This window comes from Haliotis rufescens, unplaced genomic scaffold, assembly GCF_023055435.1.
Source record: "Haliotis rufescens isolate VD_foot unplaced genomic scaffold, xgHalRufe1.0.p SCAF_66, whole genome shotgun sequence".
NCBI lineage: Eukaryota > Metazoa > Mollusca > Gastropoda > Lepetellida > Haliotidae > Haliotis > Haliotis rufescens.
The window spans coordinates 200504-220758 of record NW_025964357.1 but is presented as its reverse complement, the minus strand read 5'-3'; the positions used below and the strand labels follow the sequence as shown (position 1 = coordinate 220758).

Genomic DNA, 20255 nt, shown 5'->3' with positions numbered 1-20255 from the left:
AGTTTGGCTTCAGTGCAATTTCGGTACGTTTTAGGTCCGTGGTCAAAGGGAGACAACTCTGCTGTGCCCCCCCCCCCCCCCCCCCCCCCGATCTTTTCTTACAGCGTGCCTCATTTCTTCACTTTTAACTGATTAAATGATAAATTGACGTGGGAAGTTCATCTTCCTTACAGTCTATGTACTGACTAAAATGTAGTTGCGAGAATTCTGACAATTAGAATTTGTGTCTATTCTTTTTTCAGCAAAAGTGTGAGAGCCTCGTTTTCGTATGCCGGTAGTACCATGTGACTGTATTACAACATGGCTTCCGAAAGAGACGAGTCGAGAGAGGTGATATTGAAGTTATTTAAAGTTGCTTTTGTTTCCATATTTGTATTTTGACCGACCCAGCTCCCTCAAAGTATCGTTACTCTGTTCTTACCGTTATATTAATGTCAAACTTTATGAAAACCTATACATTTGTGATCTTATATAGCCGTCAGTATGTTCTGGACGACGAACAATGTTGCACCTTACGGCAAATTCGAACGATTTAGATACACGTTTTATCTAAATTGACTTATGTATGTTCTTTTGGGTGTCTATCAGAAACTTGTGCGATTGAATGCCAGAAGATACTTTTGAAAAATACGTATGGGTCATGAGTTGTACAGTGGGGATCACGATTTTACCATTCATCTTCACATGCCTGAGCGTATTTATGGCTTGTGTTTCAGTTAGATCATATAGGATCATAATTATGTTTATTTATTTTTACAGTCGGTTCTTGATTGACACCCTTTTGTGGGACTTAAAAAGCAGACGCCAGTGAATGTGGTGTGATATGGGGTTGACAGTTGACCCGGGGAAACTAACCAAGAGTAACCTTAATTTTCGTGCAGATAACATCACTATCAGTATCACTAAATAGTAAAATAGTCAGTTCTCAAAAAATCCTTATCTGTGGGTTGCAGATCTCCCGTAACAAGCTTTATAAGCAGATGTCATGGCGAATGCAAGTCGAAATGTTATTAAACAATCTTGCCTCCCCATTAAACTGGTGGTGCATTTCCCCCCCGTTTTATGCACACACTGAGGCTAGTGAAAAGACGCTAATATCGTTCATAGATCATTGAATCATAGGTTTTCGGACATCTGATGTTTTCTGACAGTCATGTTAATCGCAATTACTCGCACTATAACAGTGTGTGTGTAGCATCACACAGACATTGTAAATACTCAGATGATGGCTTGTTTTTAAGAGATCATTGTCTTTCATAAGTGATTGAGATGTTTTACAGTTGTTCATGTGATCAGAGAGAAAGCTATGAATGTTTCTAAAGCATCCGGAAACCCATAACATGGGGTAAAGTTTGTAGAGTTTGACTGTCATAATAATATTGTAAGATATTTATTTCTGCACAGCATCTGAACAGTACACCTGTAGATGTCAATTCTTCTAAAAAATTGGATTTACTGGTTGAATCAATGTTCGGGTTATGAAATGCACAGGTTCAACAAATTCATTTATGGAATATTGCAGAGTGCAGCATTAAACAACATACTAACAAAGCGATTCTAATAACAATCCCAATACAACAAATCTTGTCAGTGTTATTGTGATAATGTCTTGCCAAGCAAGAAGTGTCACTCAGATGTCATTTTGTTACTATCTCATGCATTCAAGTTTGAAGGTACAAAACAATTAAAAAGGTCACAGAAAAAATATCTCCTTACTGTTGCATGGACACAATCAAAGATTTTGTGTTGTAATATTTTCAAACAGGACCAAAGAGTAACTATCTGAGAAGCAACTAGAGCGGGTGGGGCAGTACTCGGAAACTTAATGCAAGTTGAACCAAAGTACCTATTGACTTTCTTTCATCGTATATGTGAAGGGAGGTAACTGCTGTGGTGATTATACTCGGTAGTGGTCGTGTTCGTGCGCTTGTTTCAGAAAATTCTCAGGATATTTACTCGACGACTACTTCGGTAGTAATCGGACGCCTGCGGTTGAAGTCGGACACCCTTGCGGCAGTACCTGGACACTTTAAGATTTTTTTAAAAATGTCTTAACCGAATATAACATAATTACAATTGTGTTTTTTTCATTGTGTCAATGAGAACATCAAAACAATAGCAACATAAATGCAACTTAATTGTCCTATCTCTCTCATTTTGGTATCACTGTACACAGATACATGTGTTTTCGTATACTGACATTAGTTTTCTTCTCAGTCACTAAACCCAAACGCTGTCACCATCGAATTCTGTTTCATTCAGTTTTTCTATTATTTTGAATAAAATACGACGTTGTGGCTTGATACGCAATAAACAAAAACAGTCTAGTTTTGGGCCCCCGTCCCTAACAGGCCCGCTGTGTGTAATTCTACCAGTAAAGAACGGTGTCACATTTAAAACGCAACCTTCCGTCATCAAAGGAGTGGGTACTCCTGACAACTGTAAGGGAACTCTGCCGACGACACGGCCAGCTATGTCCCGTAAAACCTGTCTATTGGGTGGGGGCCGGACTTCCAGATCTAAACTACGGAAATGTATGTCAGCTTCATCGGGAATACTAATTTTGAGAGCGTTTACGTCATAGATGTTTTCTGGTTCCTGATTCATCCTCAGTGCCATAAATGGTAACGGCTTCACATGATACACATGGTACCTATGAAGAAAGAAAATATAATATAACAAGTGACAACATTCGCTGAATAATCTTCCCTTGTTAATTAGGTGCAAAGTCTATCATTAATCTGGTACTTGATAGTTGTCATATATTTCCCAAAAACTTATACTCATAGAAATAAACCAGTAAATCAAATGAATATAGTTTCAGGTTTAATATTACCCAGTAATTTACGAAAATATTGCGATGGGTTTCGTGCTATGGTGATAGCTGACAGCATTGGTGTCTATACCCCACCCTGGTGGTCCAGAGTATGCATGAATCTTTTGGAAAAGGGCGTCAAAGGGATATTCCATTTTTCTGATAAAATATGAAAAATGTGTTTGTTTTGTACATTTTAATGTGAAATGAACACTGAGTTCACTTCTTTTAAAAAAGCAAACTGTGCCAACAATAACATTCACATTGCATATGAGGGAAACGTTTTTTTTTCTCTCAGCTACAAGTGTCACACATGAAGGGTAGGTCGGCAAGTTGTTTGTGTGTTAATGTCTGGTATCCCAGGCAATTCTTGTGGAACCATTTGGTACAATTAAGACATCCCACCCAGTCATCATTTGCCGCCAAATCCTGACCTAAACAAAGGTGACAAAAATCCCGGAGGGTATTATCGGAAAAATCAGTGTCGTCGTATTCGTCCTCATCCATGTAGGGAATCTCGGATTCAGAGACATCTTCGCTCACGCTTCTCTTCCCGTTCTTTTTCTCTTAGGGCTTTCCGGGCTGCTTTCTCTTCTCGTTTAAGCTTCATTTCCTCTCTCATTCGCTTTCTGCTTTCTTTCATCTGTTTCTCTTCCTCTGCCTTTCTCTTCTTTTCAAGGAGAAGTTCCCTGATGTCTTCTCCTGAGGCAGATTTGGGCAACACTGTAGGTTTACATTTTTGGGTACGGCTCCGTACTTTAGGGAGAACTAAATATTTGTCAAATGCGTCACTGGAAGATGTGTGGGCTGTGGCTGATGTAGAATGTAAGACGAGGTATGAAGTGTCTGTTTGGGGTGTTGTGCTATGTGCAGTTTGTGATTGTACTGGTGCATGAGGGTCTGTATGGGGTCATGGCAGAGTTGTTTGTACAACTGGTGAGGATGCATATTCTGGTGATGTTAGTGTAGCGGAAGGTTGGGATGGGGTGTCTGCTGGGGGTGCAAATGTTAATGTTCTGACTGTGGATGGGGTTACAGGGGTTGACTGAAGGACTGGTTTGCATGTATCAAAGATGGTGCTGGGTTTGAATTTCTGATTATCGGTAACTTTACCAGGATTGAGCGGAAACAGCCCCGATTTGAGGAAACCACTCTTTGCATTTTCTGTTGTAGCTGCCCTTACCCATGCAGTTTTGAATACACTGGCAAAGGTACATTTCCTAACACATTCGCCGATGTTTGAAATCTGAAAATCTCGGACAGATTGGCACCATGCATGTTTGAGGGGACTGAACAAGCTCAGGTCCAATGTCTGGATAACATGTGATGCGTGTGATGAGAGACAGTACAGGACGATGTTGTTCTCCACACAAACAGTGCACGCTTCAAGGGTCAGGTGCGTTGAATGACCGTCTAGAAACAGAATTATTGGTTTCTTGATTGCCTGTTTATCGACATGAGGAATGAAACAAGTTTTAAGCCAAGAAACAAAAAGTTCTGCGTCCATCCAGCCATTCTCGGTTCGCCCTAGAACCGCCTGCTCAAAACCATCTAGGGGGTTGTATTTGAACCGGGAAAGATGATCATGGGGGGAGTGTAGTCACCTGAAGCACTTGCGCAAGCAAGAACTGTTATCTGGCTCTTGTCTGAGGCCGAGAAGTTATAAACTGTTTTGGATCCTCGTTCGGCCAGAACCCTACCACTCTTTGGACACATGGGGAAACCCGACTCATCACCATTATACAGCCTTGATGGGTCATGTAAGATGTCTGAAACAGTTTTGTCAGCGATGTAGGTTGTGAAGGTATCAAACCAATCAGCAATTTTTTGTTGTGATACCATAGCACGTTGTTTTGAAAGTTGTGTGGGTGTTCTTATTGATATTGTAGGGTTTCGTTTTAAGAAAGCCCTAAACCAATCCCTACCAGGTCTGTCATCAGTAAAAGGATTCTCCCTACCATCTAATTTGATTATTTTCTGGACCTTGTCTAACAGTTCGTCCCTTGTCTGGCCTTACCCTATACTTGACATGTGTATAGCCCAATCTGAAAGATGTCTTTCCTTGTCCTGTGATAAAATTGGTGAAGGACCTTTGCGGTAAACAAGAGGTACTTTATTGGAGAGTTTGTCATGAAGAGTACTTTTGGGTATACCGAACGCGACGGCAGCTTTGCGTGCAGACATCTGCTTGGCATTAACAGCATCCATAGCCTGCTTTAAGTTTTCATATGAATAGGCAGGCTTTCCTCCTCGAACGCTCATTTTAGCAAATCTACACAGACGGTCCTACAATATAATTAGAACTAATCAATGGAACTATCATATCCATATACTAAAAAATAACGGGAATGTTACTGATACGACGTAACGTAATATCTTCTGTTATCAGATTAGAATGAATGAGGGTCCTGATGGGTGTCACTGCTGACTGTAAACGTAAAAAACGTTCAGTTTCATCGCAAAAGTAAAATATGATTGATAAACGACACTGAGATAAGGTCTTTTTTATGAGATTGACAGTTACTGAATATTAACACTAAAGACATGTATTAACCCCCCTGAATAACATCCCCAAAGACAAAGTCACGTGCACAACACCACCCATCCCCAATCAGAACCCTCTTAAAATATGTCACTCGCGATTGAAAAACACCTAATTTTTTTTCATTTTGCATTTTCTTAATAGAATCTAGCTTTTTCAATTATTTTTATTAAAAAAAATTCTAATATGTATTTCCAAATTTTATTTGTCGACTGTCCGAGTACTGCCTTCCCACGTAATTTCTCCGAGGTAGTAGTCGGACACAGCTTAATTAGGTTATTTTTAGAATTTCCGCGCCAAACGTTTCCATGTTGGCGTGGTCGATTCACAAGAAGTCACCAAAAACAGACCAGAAACTAGTTGTGCGGAAGCTATAAACTTATGATCAGAAACTGCGATGCATTGCCAAAACGCAACAAAATGCGTGTGCGGCATGGTCACGTGGGAAAACATGTACACAAGCTTTTATCGTGAGTGTTACCAGTAGCAGACGAATCTTTGCTGATGTCAGGGAGGAAGAGGAAGAAGCCTGCGTGAAAATTATGCGTATCAGTACGTTTGTTTATTGTGTACACGTGTTAATTTGCTGGGTGTCCGGGTACTGCCACTGTCCAAGTACTACCCCACCCGCTCTACTGGACTTGTGGACATTAAACAATTTTCCATACTATCCTCAGAGTTATCTGAGTGACATGGGCCCCTGAATTCACCATGCGTGTGTAAACAATAAGTGTCGGGAGTGCAGTATTTCAAGTGAACCCACTACCCAGACATCATGCAACAAGCTCTGCTTGCTGGAATTAAATGCCAAACACAGGATATTTGGCATCAGGCATGCAGAGTATGCCTTAAAAGCTAGAAGGCAAATTGTGCTTCTGTCTAAAGGAGATATGGCAACTTCATGCATGTGGTTGTGTTTCATGGCATTGAAAATGTGCTCATATAAACCGAAACATGGTTACAGGGTGTTGTCTACCTATTGCCCTTTTTCTCAGAGTAATTTCAGATACAGACAACATCTGTGCAGCAGTCTTGATACCCACATCAACACCTACTGTACATTGTCAAGTAAGCATGTGTTAAGGCTTCAGGATTGTACTGTCTGTACAATGAAGCCTGTGATACCTTCTAATAATTGATAAAACATTTTAGAGATTGTGCATGATATCCCGCTGATTAGACTCTAGAGAGTTAAAAATATGTGTGCCAGATGACATTACCGACAGGAAGTTGACATCAACCTGTACATGATCTGTGCATGTGATTGTTCCGATGCAAAATTATCAATATCTGGCATGCTGGGAAAAAATGAATTGCCTCAGATTTGACACACAATTTAGTTTGTTTGACATGGTGGATTAAAACGGCTCCGTCTTTCAGAGAGAGAAAAAACAGCGATCAAACATAAAAACTACCAGTCCCACACACTCTCCGAATAATAAATACTCTTTTATTCCTCAGTGGAACTCATGTGGATCCTATTTACTTGATGTCTGTTTTAGGTATTTAGTAACCTTAGAGTGAGATGCTGACTTCCCACCATTCTGCAAAGATCGCCTCTCTACCACTAAAAACAGTATTGTAAGCCCACAGGATTTTGGTCTTCCTATGGGTCACTTTGGGTGATATGGTAACCCACTGCATTTATGCACGCAAAGTCGCCAACACTGTTACATTTCCCACGTGCCCTGGAATTTTTTTGACCCCTGCTTCCATCAGCACTTTGTTTTGTTTGTGCCTCGGTGGGACACTAGTTTTATCTACGTGGCTTATTGCCAAGCTCCATGTCCTTGACAAGTTGTTTGTGTCTCTCAGACATTGAGCATTCTTGAACTGACTATGGAGACGGGAATGGAGATCTTACATGGATATTGGGGTGGTGCTTTATAAACTGAGGAATCCATCCCTTACCAGACACACCATTCTTGAAGTTGGTCTTTAATTTTGGCCTTTTGCATATAAAGGCAACCTTTGGAAAGGACGTTCTGACGTGACCTGTAGTACAGTAGTGAGTATGTGTATCTGTTTTTAATGAGATTGAGGTAATCTAAGCATGTTATTAATCCTATTTTGTTATTAAAAGCATTAGATGTTTATTGTTCAACAAGTTTTTCTCTGCAGCCGTTGTAATATGCAGCTACTAGCCGACTCGTCTAGCATCAAAACACAGGCAGTGTACTCACAGGCAGTCATCAGGCAGGCTGATCAATGTGTCAGATTAACCAGACTGATTTTGTAATTCGTTGCAAATTAGGTGTGTCGGAGTGCAAGACTGTCAGATTAACAGGTCTAAATAGCACTGATTTAATCGGTTCCCATCATAAGTGTCAGATAAACGAGTGTCGGATTAACAAGACTTGACTGTAAACATGGTAAATATGATTAACAAGGCATGATAGTAAAAACAACACAGTGATTGGTATGGACAAGTTGATTGGAAGCCAGTATTAAGATGAGAAGGGCACACACATGCACGCACACGGCTAGATTTAAGGAACTTGATTTAATTTGCACCAGGTGCATGTTAACAATGAAAAACGAGTTGCACGTCACAAAACCAGGTTGCCATGAATTTATATCGACAGTAGCTGACTGTCGTTCATTTTACGATGAGCGTCAGTATGTCACGCAATTACGTTGTCAACCGAGCAGAGACATACAGAACTTCTTGAGAGGAATTCCTCAATGTTTAAAAATAACATTAAAAATCATTAGGGAAACTGACGACATCTATTCAGGCTATGAATGATGCAGGCTTTGAGGCCAGACAGATCATGTATATGTCGGGTCACCATAATGAAGTGTCCATTCGAAGCTATAACAGAGAACACTCGACTTACCAAAAGAAATCACTGAGCTCCACACTGTCATGTATTGCTTTGGGAAATCCAACCGCACCGCCTCAAGCGGTAATTCCTGTCATCTGCAGCTGTAGTAAGACTCAAACACACACCCCAAGTTCACTGAATGTTAATATCAATTTATTTTCAGCATCAGCTGGGTCTGGATTTCTTTTCCAGCGCTAACTTTTTCTGGATGCTCATTTCAAGTGAATGACATGCCGTAGCCGCCATTTTCTGCTGTTTGTAAAACCAAGGGATGTCACTCCAAATGGAATGTATGGGAAGGATGGCATCACGACTCTGTGTTAATATAGTTCACTTCAGATAATTAAAGATTAATTTTAATGGATAGTTTTGTTATGATTTATGTATCTGTTATCATGGAATTTGCTCACGTGAGGCACTGTCTTCATCAGCTGATGAACGTCAACAAATACAACTTCAATCCTTAATTGGAGTTCCCACATTTTGATTACATCAAGCAAAAGAAAGCAAGATAAATGACATAAGAGTGAGTGAGTTTGTTTTTACGTCGCTTTTAGCAATATTCGAGCAATATCACGGCGGGGGACACCAGAAATGGGCTTCACACATTGTACCCATGTCGGGAATCAAACCGGGTCTTCGGCGTGGTGAGCGAACGCTTTAACCACTAGGCTGCCCGACTGCCCCCCTACGTACGTACGTACGTATGTATGTATGTTCATATTAGAAGGGGGTTGTAGACTTAGTATAGAAAATAAGCTTAGACATATTGAATGTGTTCAAGGTGAATGTCTAAGGTGCAGCAATTTGCTGTGAATAGTTGTACTTGGGCACACCAGAAACCTATGATTTTGGGTTTGAATTCTGGTTCGCCCAGAAACCATGTTTCTTGGTTTTTCATCACCATACCCTTGCTCTTGGGTTTCACTAAAGTGGTAAATGTCAAAGACCTGCATCACTTTGTGCTTTCCTCTCATATCAAAATGACACACAGTGATATAACTGGAAAACTTTTCAAAGCAGTGTTAAACCCAACTCACTCACTTACTCTGTTGATGGTTGGTTGGGGTCTTACGATGAAGATGGAGTTTCCAGATATTGTGGTTGGTTTGAAGAGCATGGTGAGTATGTTGATGTTGTTCCAATGGATGGGCTTGGATATGGTCAGATATGAGGGATTTTGGGAAGAGGGCTTAATGTTTCTCCAACACAAGAGTCCCCACAATCACATGTAATGTGGTTAACTGCACTGGTGGGATCATTTGCTGTTGTTGAAGGTCTGTCTTTGTTTTGAGTGTTCTGGATGATTTTCCTCTCTGGAAATGACAGGCAAGTGGAGCGGCATATTTTATAATAAATATTCCAACTCACATATATTATTTCTTATCTTGATGCAACCGTTGGTGAAACTTGGTGAGATTGTCATCATATTTATAGTTTGTTTGAGGCTTCTTGAATATCTGCCACTGCCAGCAACCATACTGGTAAATATAAAAAGTCATGTGTCATCTATCTTTAACATCTTTTCAGAAACCGTAAGACCATGGAGCTCAAATTTCACATGCTTGTGAAAGAGGTTCATATCTGATTGTCAATATGGCCTCCTTAGTCTTTTAAAAAAATGTCAACATAACGTTTTCACAATCGAAATACATGTAGTGCCGGAAGTCACGATGGTGACTGGTTAAATTGTTCCATACATAAAAACATGAGTTAATAGCAATCCCCTGTACCAAAGTGCTATGCTTATGGTTCACTGGTAGATGCTGGAGGAAACATGCATAAATGTGTATGTGTATTGTGTTTTGTTTTAGCCAAGATGGTGGACGTTTTCGAGCGAAAACGTATATGACGAACAACGTATATAACAAACTGATTTCTCTGGTCCCTAGTTGTTCATTATATCCAAGCTCACTGTATCAGAAATTTCTGAAACTAAGCTGAAACTTCACCTCTTGACCAATAAAGCTGAAACTTTTATGCATGGCAAATGAATGCTGCAATTCTTCAGATTGTTTGATAGGGCCCAGTTGATGAAGGTTACTGTATTGTTGGGCAGTGTTGCACTCGGAAGCCATGACAAAGTTGAATCATGAACAGGATGTAATCTTGTAGTACCGGTAGCTGTTTCTTCTGGTTTCTTAGACGACGGGAACAGTAGGGTAATTCTATTGCTACTGTATAAGACAAAAAAAAATAGGGGCCTTTCAAGCATACAAATAAATGTTTCATATTTAATATTATTTAAGAGAAAAATTGTTTGCAGTACATAAAACATGATAAATAAAGCTGTATGGACAACGGGGTCAGAGATTTTTACTGGTATATTTCACTTCTTTTCTTTATATTTTGGTGGATATACAGCAATAAGGCTACTACATCTTAACTCATACTTGAAATTTCCAATTCTTATGTTTAAGTATATATGCATTTCATACATGTAAGACCACATCCATGGTCTTGTAGTAGAGCGTCTGCCATGAGAGCGGAAGATCGTGGGTTTGATCCCTGGCCGCGTCATTCTAAAAACGTTAAAAGATGGGACTTGTTTTCCTGCCTGGTGCTCAGCCTTAAGGGGCTAAAACAAGGATTGGTCGGCTCAGAGTCCGTTTTCTATGTCTGAGTGGGGTATTCCATGTTAAACTGTGGCATGGTATCTCAGTGGGCTAGCACTACAAAATCAGCATTACGCACGCATGCATGCAGGCACACACGCACACGTGCATGCATGTTGCTATAAAAGTGCAATAATCTTGAATGCAATGTTAAACTCCATACATGTAAGGTTACACATGAATATTGTGAATGATTTCTGTTATTAGCAGGGGGCAACTTCCCAATCTGAAGATGGAGAGAAGGATGGTGGCATTGCAGTTGTGGATGATGCAGTTGCTTCTCCTGAGATGCTAATTAAGCATCCTTTGCAGAACAGATGGTCCTTGTGGTTTTTCAAGAATGACAAGAATAGAGATTGGACAGAGAATCAGCGTTGTATCACCTCTTTTGATACAGTGGAGGACTTTTGGGGGTAAATATTCAATACTTTGCATATACAGTAAACTACGGATATAATGAACTTACATTTTGGTCCCGACTACTTGCTGTAGTCATTGCTGTGTATGTACTTATAACGAACTACGGTTATAACGAACTAATATTAGTAGTCCCTTTGAGTTCGTTATAACCGTAGTTTACTGAATGTCTCTTTGTAAATTTGAATGTTTCATTGCTTGTTCCCACCAAAGCAGCCATGTTAAAAATCCATTTGTGGCAATTTCTCTATAATTTTTAGCTCACCTCACTGAAAGGCATGTGAGCTTATGTCATTGCCTGGTTGGGGGGCACGGATGGCCCAGTCGTCAAAGGCGCCACAATTCGCTGTGCAGAGTTGCGTCCCTTGGGCACGCCAGAAACCTATGATTGTGGGTTCGAATCCCAGTTTGTCCCGATTATGTTTCTAGGTTTGTCAGCACCATACCCGTGCTAATGGGTTTCACCCAAGTGGTAAACGTCTAAGACCTGCATCACTCCAGGCTTTCCTCCCACATACTGGAATACTGTTAAAAGCAGTGTTAAACCCAACTCACTCACTCACTCACTCACTCGTGGCCTGGTTGTCTGGTATTGTCAGTATCATCATTGGCTTGTTCCAACAATGAAGACAACTGTATTTATTCAAGAGGTTTAAATCTGCTACAGCAGTCCTTTGAAAAGCCAACTTTGGGCCACAACACAACCATGTGTTTTCAAAAGGTAATGCTCATACAGGGTGCAATTTCATAGTTTTCTCTCCACTGGACCAAGTAACTGGCTGCACAACCGATGAACTGGCTGCACCACATACTTTACTGGACAAGTAAAACAAAAAGAATCAAAATAGTGCCAACAAATTGCAGGGGCCTAGCAGATAAAAGTAAACATAAGACATTCATATTTCTAAAGAAGACAATAATGGGAAATGAATGGGTACTTCAAAGTACAATAGTGCCTTACAAGTCAAATGCAAGAAAGGTTGCCATTTTGTTTAGTAACACTTTAGAAATATAAGTCCATAGATAAAAACAAGATATTAATGGAAACTATATAATAGCAGATATCACAATAGAGGGCATAAGGATAACTCTGACTAATATTTATGGGCCAAATGAAGATGAACCTGCTTTATAAAATACTTTATTCAATAATTTTGACGAATTTGTAAACGAATCACTGGTCATATGCGGAGATTGGAAGTTGGGACTCAATCCAGCTGTTGATTTGGAAAATTATAAGCATTTCAACAATCCCGTAGTAAGAAAGTTAGTACTTGAAAAACAGAAAGCTTTGATCTAATTGATAATTAAGATGCAAAGAAATACACATGGTGGAAGAAAAAGCCAAAATAACAAGCTAGATTTGACTTCTTTTTGGTCTTCCAAAGACATTGCAAATATAACTATTGATTCTACAATTATAACAGGATACAAATCTGATCCTTCTGCAATAACTTTGACTTTTTCAGATACACTTAGCAAAGAAAGAGGTATGGGCTTACTGTTTAACAATGAATATATCCAAATAGCGAAAGATACACTAGAAGAAACAAAGCTAGAATATTCAAACATTAAATATTCCAAAGTTAAAGCGAGAAAAACTGGAGACCTAAACGTAGAATTTAATCATTGATACTCTTTTTTAGAAACCTTTTTGATGAAAGTGAGAGGCAAATCAATATCATTTTCCACTTATTTAAAGAAAACCAAAAATGAAGAAAGTAAAAACTGAGAGGTAAAAATAGAGCAAATAGAAGAAATTAGGGAATATTTTCAGAATATATAATGAGTGAATCAAAGCTGTCAGACGTGTCAAAATATAAAGTACTTTTTGAAAAGAAGAAGAATCAAGGGGAATACAGGTAAGAAACAGAATCCAGTGGTACGAGGAAGGAGAGAAAACATCACAATATTTTTGTCATTTGGAAAACAGAAACTATACCAGTAAACTGATTAACAGTATTATAACTGAAAAAGGGGAGTTAATAACTGATGGACAATCCATTTTACCTGAACAAAGAAATTTTTGTGAGAAACCATACTCTTCAAGTGGAGAAATATCTAAAGAATCCAAAAAATTATTACACATTCTTAATACACCAAAACTTAGTAAATCACAGTTTTGTAATTTAGAAGACATGATTAACATTGAATGAAATTATAAAGGCTGTAAAATCTATGAAAAAAACCAAAAGCCCAGGTATTGATGGATTCCCAGTAGAATTTTTCAAACTTTTCTGGAAGGATCTTGGAATACAAATGGAATATGGGTATACAGATATATTACAGAAACATTTAGAAATAACACTTTAGCTTTAAGCCTTACAATGAATAGAGGTGTCATTACCTAAAAGGCTCTCAAGATAAACAACTACTCAAAAACTGGCGACCAATTCCTCCCTCAAATTCATTGTATATAATTTTGAGTACATGTATAGCAAACAGAATTAAAAATACAATTAATACTCTTATACATGAAAACCAAACTGGCTTTATCCCTGGAAACATTCAACTACTATATGATTGAAACAAAATTACAAAATAAGCCGGGTTTACTATTACTTTTAGACTTTGAAAGAGCTTTTGATACCTTTTTAGAACAATTTACCATGTTGACACTGGAAAAGTTTGGCTTTGGACCTAATATGAGAAAATGGATATACATACTTCTAAATAATGCTTCATCTTGCATCATGGAGACCCATTGTCTCCATATCTATTCTTGCTCGTTGCTGAAACTTTGGGAATAATGATTCATGATAATAATGCAATAAAAGGTATCAAAACTGAATAATATGGAACATAAACTCCGACAATATGCTGATGATACAGAAATATTTCTAGATGGGACTGATGAAAATTTAAGAAAGGCTATTGACAATGACACCTACTGTATTCGACCCATTAAGCGCCCAGGGCGCTTAAAAAAAGACAGAAGGGGTGGGCGCTTATTGGGACCAATTCAGTCAAATTGGCGTAAATTCATCAGTAAGCCTTACCGTATTTTCTTGAGAATAGTGCGAACTTTTTTTCCAAAAAACACAGCTGTGTAGAAGGGGGTGCGCATTATACATGAATTAATGAGTTTTGATGTTTTTTCCACCATGGAAAGACATTACTGTGAGCACGTAACACCGGAAATACCATGTCAACAAATCCATACTGAAGTTCGCAAATTATTCATGTAATTACACTGTCTGGCTATAAAAAGTGTTCTTTGTATATCTGGACTTTTGTTTGTAACTTATTTCATTAATTTTATTCAAAATTCCTTTTAATATTGTTGTAATTAATTTCGGCGAATTCGTGTGTGAAGCGATCGGAAGATCGCACAACTCACCGTTATTAACAGCAACCACGGTCAGATTACCGCTATTGACGCCTTGAAACGAACTTAAGTTGACAGAGAATGGATACATATATCACAAATGCCATACATTGATTCGTTAAAAGTCATATTTGTTTTTGTTGGACGATTCTATGTCAACACGTAATTCTCGCGATCACGCGATCACGTGCAGGGGATCCTTGACGGTGACTGGTCAGACTGGTTCCATGTAAAAAATAATACCCAGCAATAGCGATCAGCTGCATCGCTTAGGGTTATTATTATTTTAAATATGTTTAGTAACAGCTGCATCTAAATTAACAAGATATTGGAATATATTATTACTGATAAAAAAATAGTTTCAGATACAACTTTTGCCGATCCTTGCATTTAAAATCCTGTAAAGTTATATCATTGGGTGTTTCTTGACCGAATCACCGGTAGATTCCAAGAAAACGTGTGTACAGCTGATTGCTGTGTCCGGCTTAGTTTACGAGAAAATGAACATGGTAATCTTAATCCCTGGATATAAAACAATGCCTAGCTGAACAAAAAATACAATTTAAACGGTAAATCATTTAACAATATTGTGGTCACTGGTTATTGTCGCATTTTAGCAGATACTAGTACCTGGTACCTGGATAAGAGCAGTATATAAATGTATAATATATTAATAATTAACAAACGATGTCAAATAATTTATGTTGTTGTTGTTTCACCGAATATGACAAATAATACATAAACTGATGACTTGTTATTGTATTCGTGAATTAATATTCATATTCATTACCCATATTCATGATACGAATCGTATTCGCCGCATAGTGTATTCGTTGCAGCCCTAATATCCACCGAATGACAGGAGTTGTCAAAGCCAATGACTATCCAGATTCCGGACACACAGCTGGTGGACTGAAGAGTCAAACATCTAAGGAAGTGTCTCCCTCTCAAAATTATCTTTGACATTCCAGCTGTTGATAGGTGTTCTCTACAGGTTTGGACCAGACGACCACAAGACCTAGAGCTGACCTTATGACTGTGGTCAAGGGCACAGTGCACTTGGGACATCAACAACCTCGATTTGGAGGCCCTCATATTGGCGATATAATACTCTCACTCCCTCCTTCAACAGACGTTCCGGGTCTTCCATCTGGTAGATCGACTGGGCCTACAACGGATGCAGCAAGGTTCTGGCAGATGCTCTATCTAGGTCAGGAAAGGAAGCTCCTTCCAGAGGTGTTTCTTCTCCTATGTCAGCGGCTATGTCATCCCAACATCAACCTCTTCGCCACTTGCCAGAACATGCCTGATCTCACCTTATGTCTCCCCGATACCAGACCTGCAAGCATGAGAGGACTATGCTTTTCGGCCATGAGTGCTTCTTCCTAAGGTTATGCAGAAGCTCAGGTCAACTAAGAGCCCTGGTGACCAATGAGGGGCTGATTCGTGGATCTCAAAAACATGTCCACAGACGACCCCCTTGAACTACCAGATGGGCCAAACAGACAGGTTTTTCTTCTCATGCCTGGTACATCTGCAAATGGCCTTAAGCACCAAGGGTTATCCGGTCAGAGCAGCGACAACTATAATTTTGACTCGAAGACCTTCTACCAAGGGAATTAACGACGACAGGTGGCGATCCTTTGAGAGTTACTGCAAGGAAAAACATCAGGGCACCCTACTGTGTTTCCCCATTCTTGGTGGAAGTTCTTCTGTTCCTGCACAGCAAAAGACACTTCAAGGGCAGTACTATTACTACTTACCTGGTTGCCCTTAACTCGGTATTGGCAGTCCTGGAAGTTTGCAAAATGACAGATATTCTGGAACTCCAAGCTCCTTCAGATTGGAGGATCAGAAGGCCAAGTTCAGACCCCCTCTGTGGGATTTGAACATGGTATTGTCTAATGCCCCATTTAAGCCACTTTACTCAGCTTCATTTTAGCACCTCACCAAGAAGTTGGTCTTCCTCTTGACTCTGGCTACTGCAGCAAGGGTGAACAAGCTACATGCATCTTGTCCGATTTGAGTGCAAGATGCACAGTGCTGTATATCTTGTGCTGCGATGTGATTTCATAGCCAAGAATCAACTCCCAGGGCAGCCAGACTGATCCTTCACCATCCCACCTCTCTCTTCGATAGTGGGTGCCGAAGACGAGCAGGAACTCCACCTGTGCCCGGTTCGTGCACTGAGCTGTTATCTCCGATGCACCAAGGCTCCACGTTTCCTTTTGACTATTCCTTTTGATTTCCACGACCTCGCAGACAGATGGTAGCCATTAACGCAATCTCCTTGTGGTTACAAGCTCTTTCTACAGGCTTACAAGACCGCTGGCTTGGATCCCCCCAGGCCAATAACCCTCGCGAGATCAGAGCCGCTGCCTCCACCATGGTCCTCCACAGCAACTGCTCTGTCGGATCCATCATGGAAGGTTGCTTCTTGCGTTCTGACACAGTCTTTGCCAGCCACTACCGCAGAGATGTAGCCTTAGAGGACATGGAGGGCGTTCACAGCTTTTGCCCATTGGTTGTTACCCGGCAGGTCACCAACCCCAAATGCCATTTACTCTTACCGATGCCCAGAGCTGTCCTTTTGACCTCTCTGGTGCTTGTCACCCCAGACTAGAGGGTTTACATGCTACTAGCGTCAGCTCGGTACGTCAGTTCTAGACCTAAGCTCACACTTTTTTCTGTAACTGTACTGTTACCTGGATATCCTGCATCCTTCACACTCTCGGTTCTTTTTGACAAGAATGGTCACACAGTTCTGGTCATCACAAAGGATTCTTTGATAGTTCCTTCGACATTTTGACAAGGGTCTCTTGAGGATATCATCTAAAGGTATGCCCCCTTCAAATCAAAGTATTTTTTACATTTGTATACTTATCCTGCATTACTTCATCTAAGTGCCCTTCCTTCGCCATGGTTTGTCCCCATGAAGTCTTTAGATGTTATGTTCAAGCAGTAATGTGCTCATTCAAGATGTCTCCTCTTCCAGGGTCATGTTGCAGCTGTGCGAGGATATTTGCCACACAACTAGTTGGAACAACAGCTGGACCTCTCACAGCTTTATCTTTCTGTAAAAAAACAGCAGTAAATGCATTAAGGAGTAATGCAGGATAAGTTTACAAATGTGTTTAATGTTTAATGTATAGTTTAAAAAAATAAAAGAATTGGTTCTCAGGCAATGGCTTTTGAAAATACAGTGCTGGAGGGCGGTGTTTTTTTGGGGGGGGTGTTTTTGGGTTGTTTTTTTCCCCTCAAACTAGTATGTAACCAAGTAAAGCATTTGTGTACAATCAATTTGGGAAAGGGCCTCCCTACATAAATGTACTCCTTGATGAGTAAAATACTGGAATACAGTATTTGGCTACTGTTGGAGTATCAGTGTGTGCATAATACGCACAAACAATAAGCTTTGATTTTCTTTCACAAGGAGACAATATCATGGGCAGACAACACCGGAAGAAGCATTTCAACAAATCTTTACTGAAGTACACAGTTTTGTCCTGTTATAACACTGTCTTGCTATGAAAGTGTTCATTGTGTATCTGGACTTAGGTTTGAAATCCATTAATTTACTTTTATCCAAGATTTCATTCAATTTTTTTAAAATTAATTTCGGCGAACTCTTGTATGAAAAGACAGGCAAGTCACATCAAGACCAGTGGCCGGTCTTCCTATCACTGTATTGAAATTTCTTTTCTGTTGTGATATTGGCCATGACATTAAGTATCACCCATAGATAGGGGAGAACAGCTGATAGCTATTTCTGGCTTATTTTACGAGACAATACACATGTAATCTTAATCTCGTATTGTCATTATCAGGTATACAGTACACATATACCATTGAATTTGTAAATCATCATGTCTAGTGATGTTTTATCGTAAATTATGTTTTCATTGACCAAATTTGAAAACGGCAAAACAAGCAAACAAACGCCTTTTTCTGCCATGACCATAACACGAGATGCGTAGTAAAGGGAAGTAACTGCACGCTATATTGGAGTATTGTATTGTAGCATGTAGCATTTCACTGCCTGGGGCATGTGTTGGGACTATTTGTTTGGAATATTTAAGGATTTTGTTGCTGTTGTTTTTTAAAATGGAAATAAAAACAAGCCTGCAACACACTTTATGATGTTTCGGGCAGTGCCCGAGAACCAAGATTATTCTTTTTTTTTAGCATAAAAAATATTTTGATTTTTACATTTTTGTAGCGATTGCATAAAGTTTTCATTATTACCAAGAATCAGGGACATTTCACATTAAGAACTTTTATTCATGGCTAGTAGACATCATTAATCAAAATTTCAATGGTAGTCAATCCTTGACAATCCTCAAAATAATGGTAGCGCTTTGATTTGGCCAGCGTTTTCTTGTGTTGTGTAAACTAAGCGTTGGTGGGTAGTCTAATACTTGTTGGGTTGGATGAAAATTCAAAAATATACTTTATTGGTTATCACCATGATCACCAATGTTTTTGTCAACAACAATGATTTTTAAGGTACTATATTTGCCAGTCAGCAACATGCAGCCACATGAATTACCGGTCCAAGCCTAATGATACCAGTTAAAAAATGGTAATTACCAGTAAACAGGAATGCTGGATGATGCCAACGATGGAATATAACAGATGAATCTTTCACTCATGATTTTTTTTTTCCCGGCATATAATAAAGGGGATATAGCGATCAGCCAGTCTGTCTGTCTGTCCGTAATCATTTCCTTTTCCGGGGCAGAACTCTAAAACAATTCTCTGTATTTGATCGAAACTTGGCAAATCTATCAGTCTAATACTGAAGTTGTGCCTTTTGCTATTTAGGAATTTTATAAATTTTTATTTTTTATGTTTCCATGGCAACAAGTTGGACTTAGGTTCTATAGGGTAGAGTTTGTTTCCTGAGCATAACTCAAAACCTATTCAAAACTTTCTAACCAAACTTTGCATGTCTATCAGACTCTTGCTGAACTGGTGCCTTTTGCTATGTAGGAATTTTATAAATTTTTATTTTTTACGTTCCCATGGCAACAAGTTGGATTTAAGTTTTAATATAGGGTGGGTTCACTTATGGAGTAAAGCAAATAAACTGAAGTTAATAAGTTTTAGAAATGTATATTTTAGAATTTCCATTGCAGCTATTTTTAAATGGGCTAAAAGAAATATTGGGTCACTTACCTGGTTTGGGACCATAACGTGTTAAAATGGGTGGGGGATAAAGATGACTTCGTGACTGTACGCTTGTTTAGTCATTGTTTCTTGTAATTTGTCATTTGTTTGCATAAAAAAAAACCACAGAATACACAATAGCACATTTACTTGTGGTTACTTTACAGACAGCTGCCGGGGGGATATGTCATCTTTCTGATGACTCTTGTTTCTTTTTGCAAGTGTGAAGTTCTGATGAATCATTGAATGTCACCAAAAGTTTTTTGTGCCTCTGAACATTGTCTCGAAGAGCTATGTGATCGACTTCATTTGTACTTTTGTCCTTCTTGTTTCCTGATCAGAAATCGGACATGAAAATGATTGGATAATTTGTCTATATTACTTTCCCATGTGAAAAAAATCATGTTATATGAGGGGTGGTCGAGTAGCCTAGTGGATTAAGCGTTCACTCGTCACGCCAAAGACCCGTGTTCGATTCCCCACATAGGTACAATGTGTGAAGCCCATTTCTGGTGTCCCCTGCCGTGATATTGCTGGAATA

General features: G+C 39.3%; 1 protein-coding gene across 1 annotated transcript in view; it reads left to right on the top strand.

Annotated features, from left to right (window-relative positions):
* Window positions 1–241: 241 nt before the first annotated feature.
* Window positions 242–20255, top strand: part of LOC124118186 (eukaryotic translation initiation factor 4E-like) — a 76954-nt gene continuing 56940 nt past the window's right edge. Inside the window, exons 1-2 of the mRNA XM_046480298.2 lie at window positions 242–330; window positions 11008–11213. Of these exons, the coding sequence (XP_046336254.1) occupies window positions 301–330; window positions 11008–11213 (236 nt within the window). The 5' untranslated portion in view covers window positions 242–300. The remainder of the gene's footprint in view (window positions 331–11007; window positions 11214–20255) is intronic.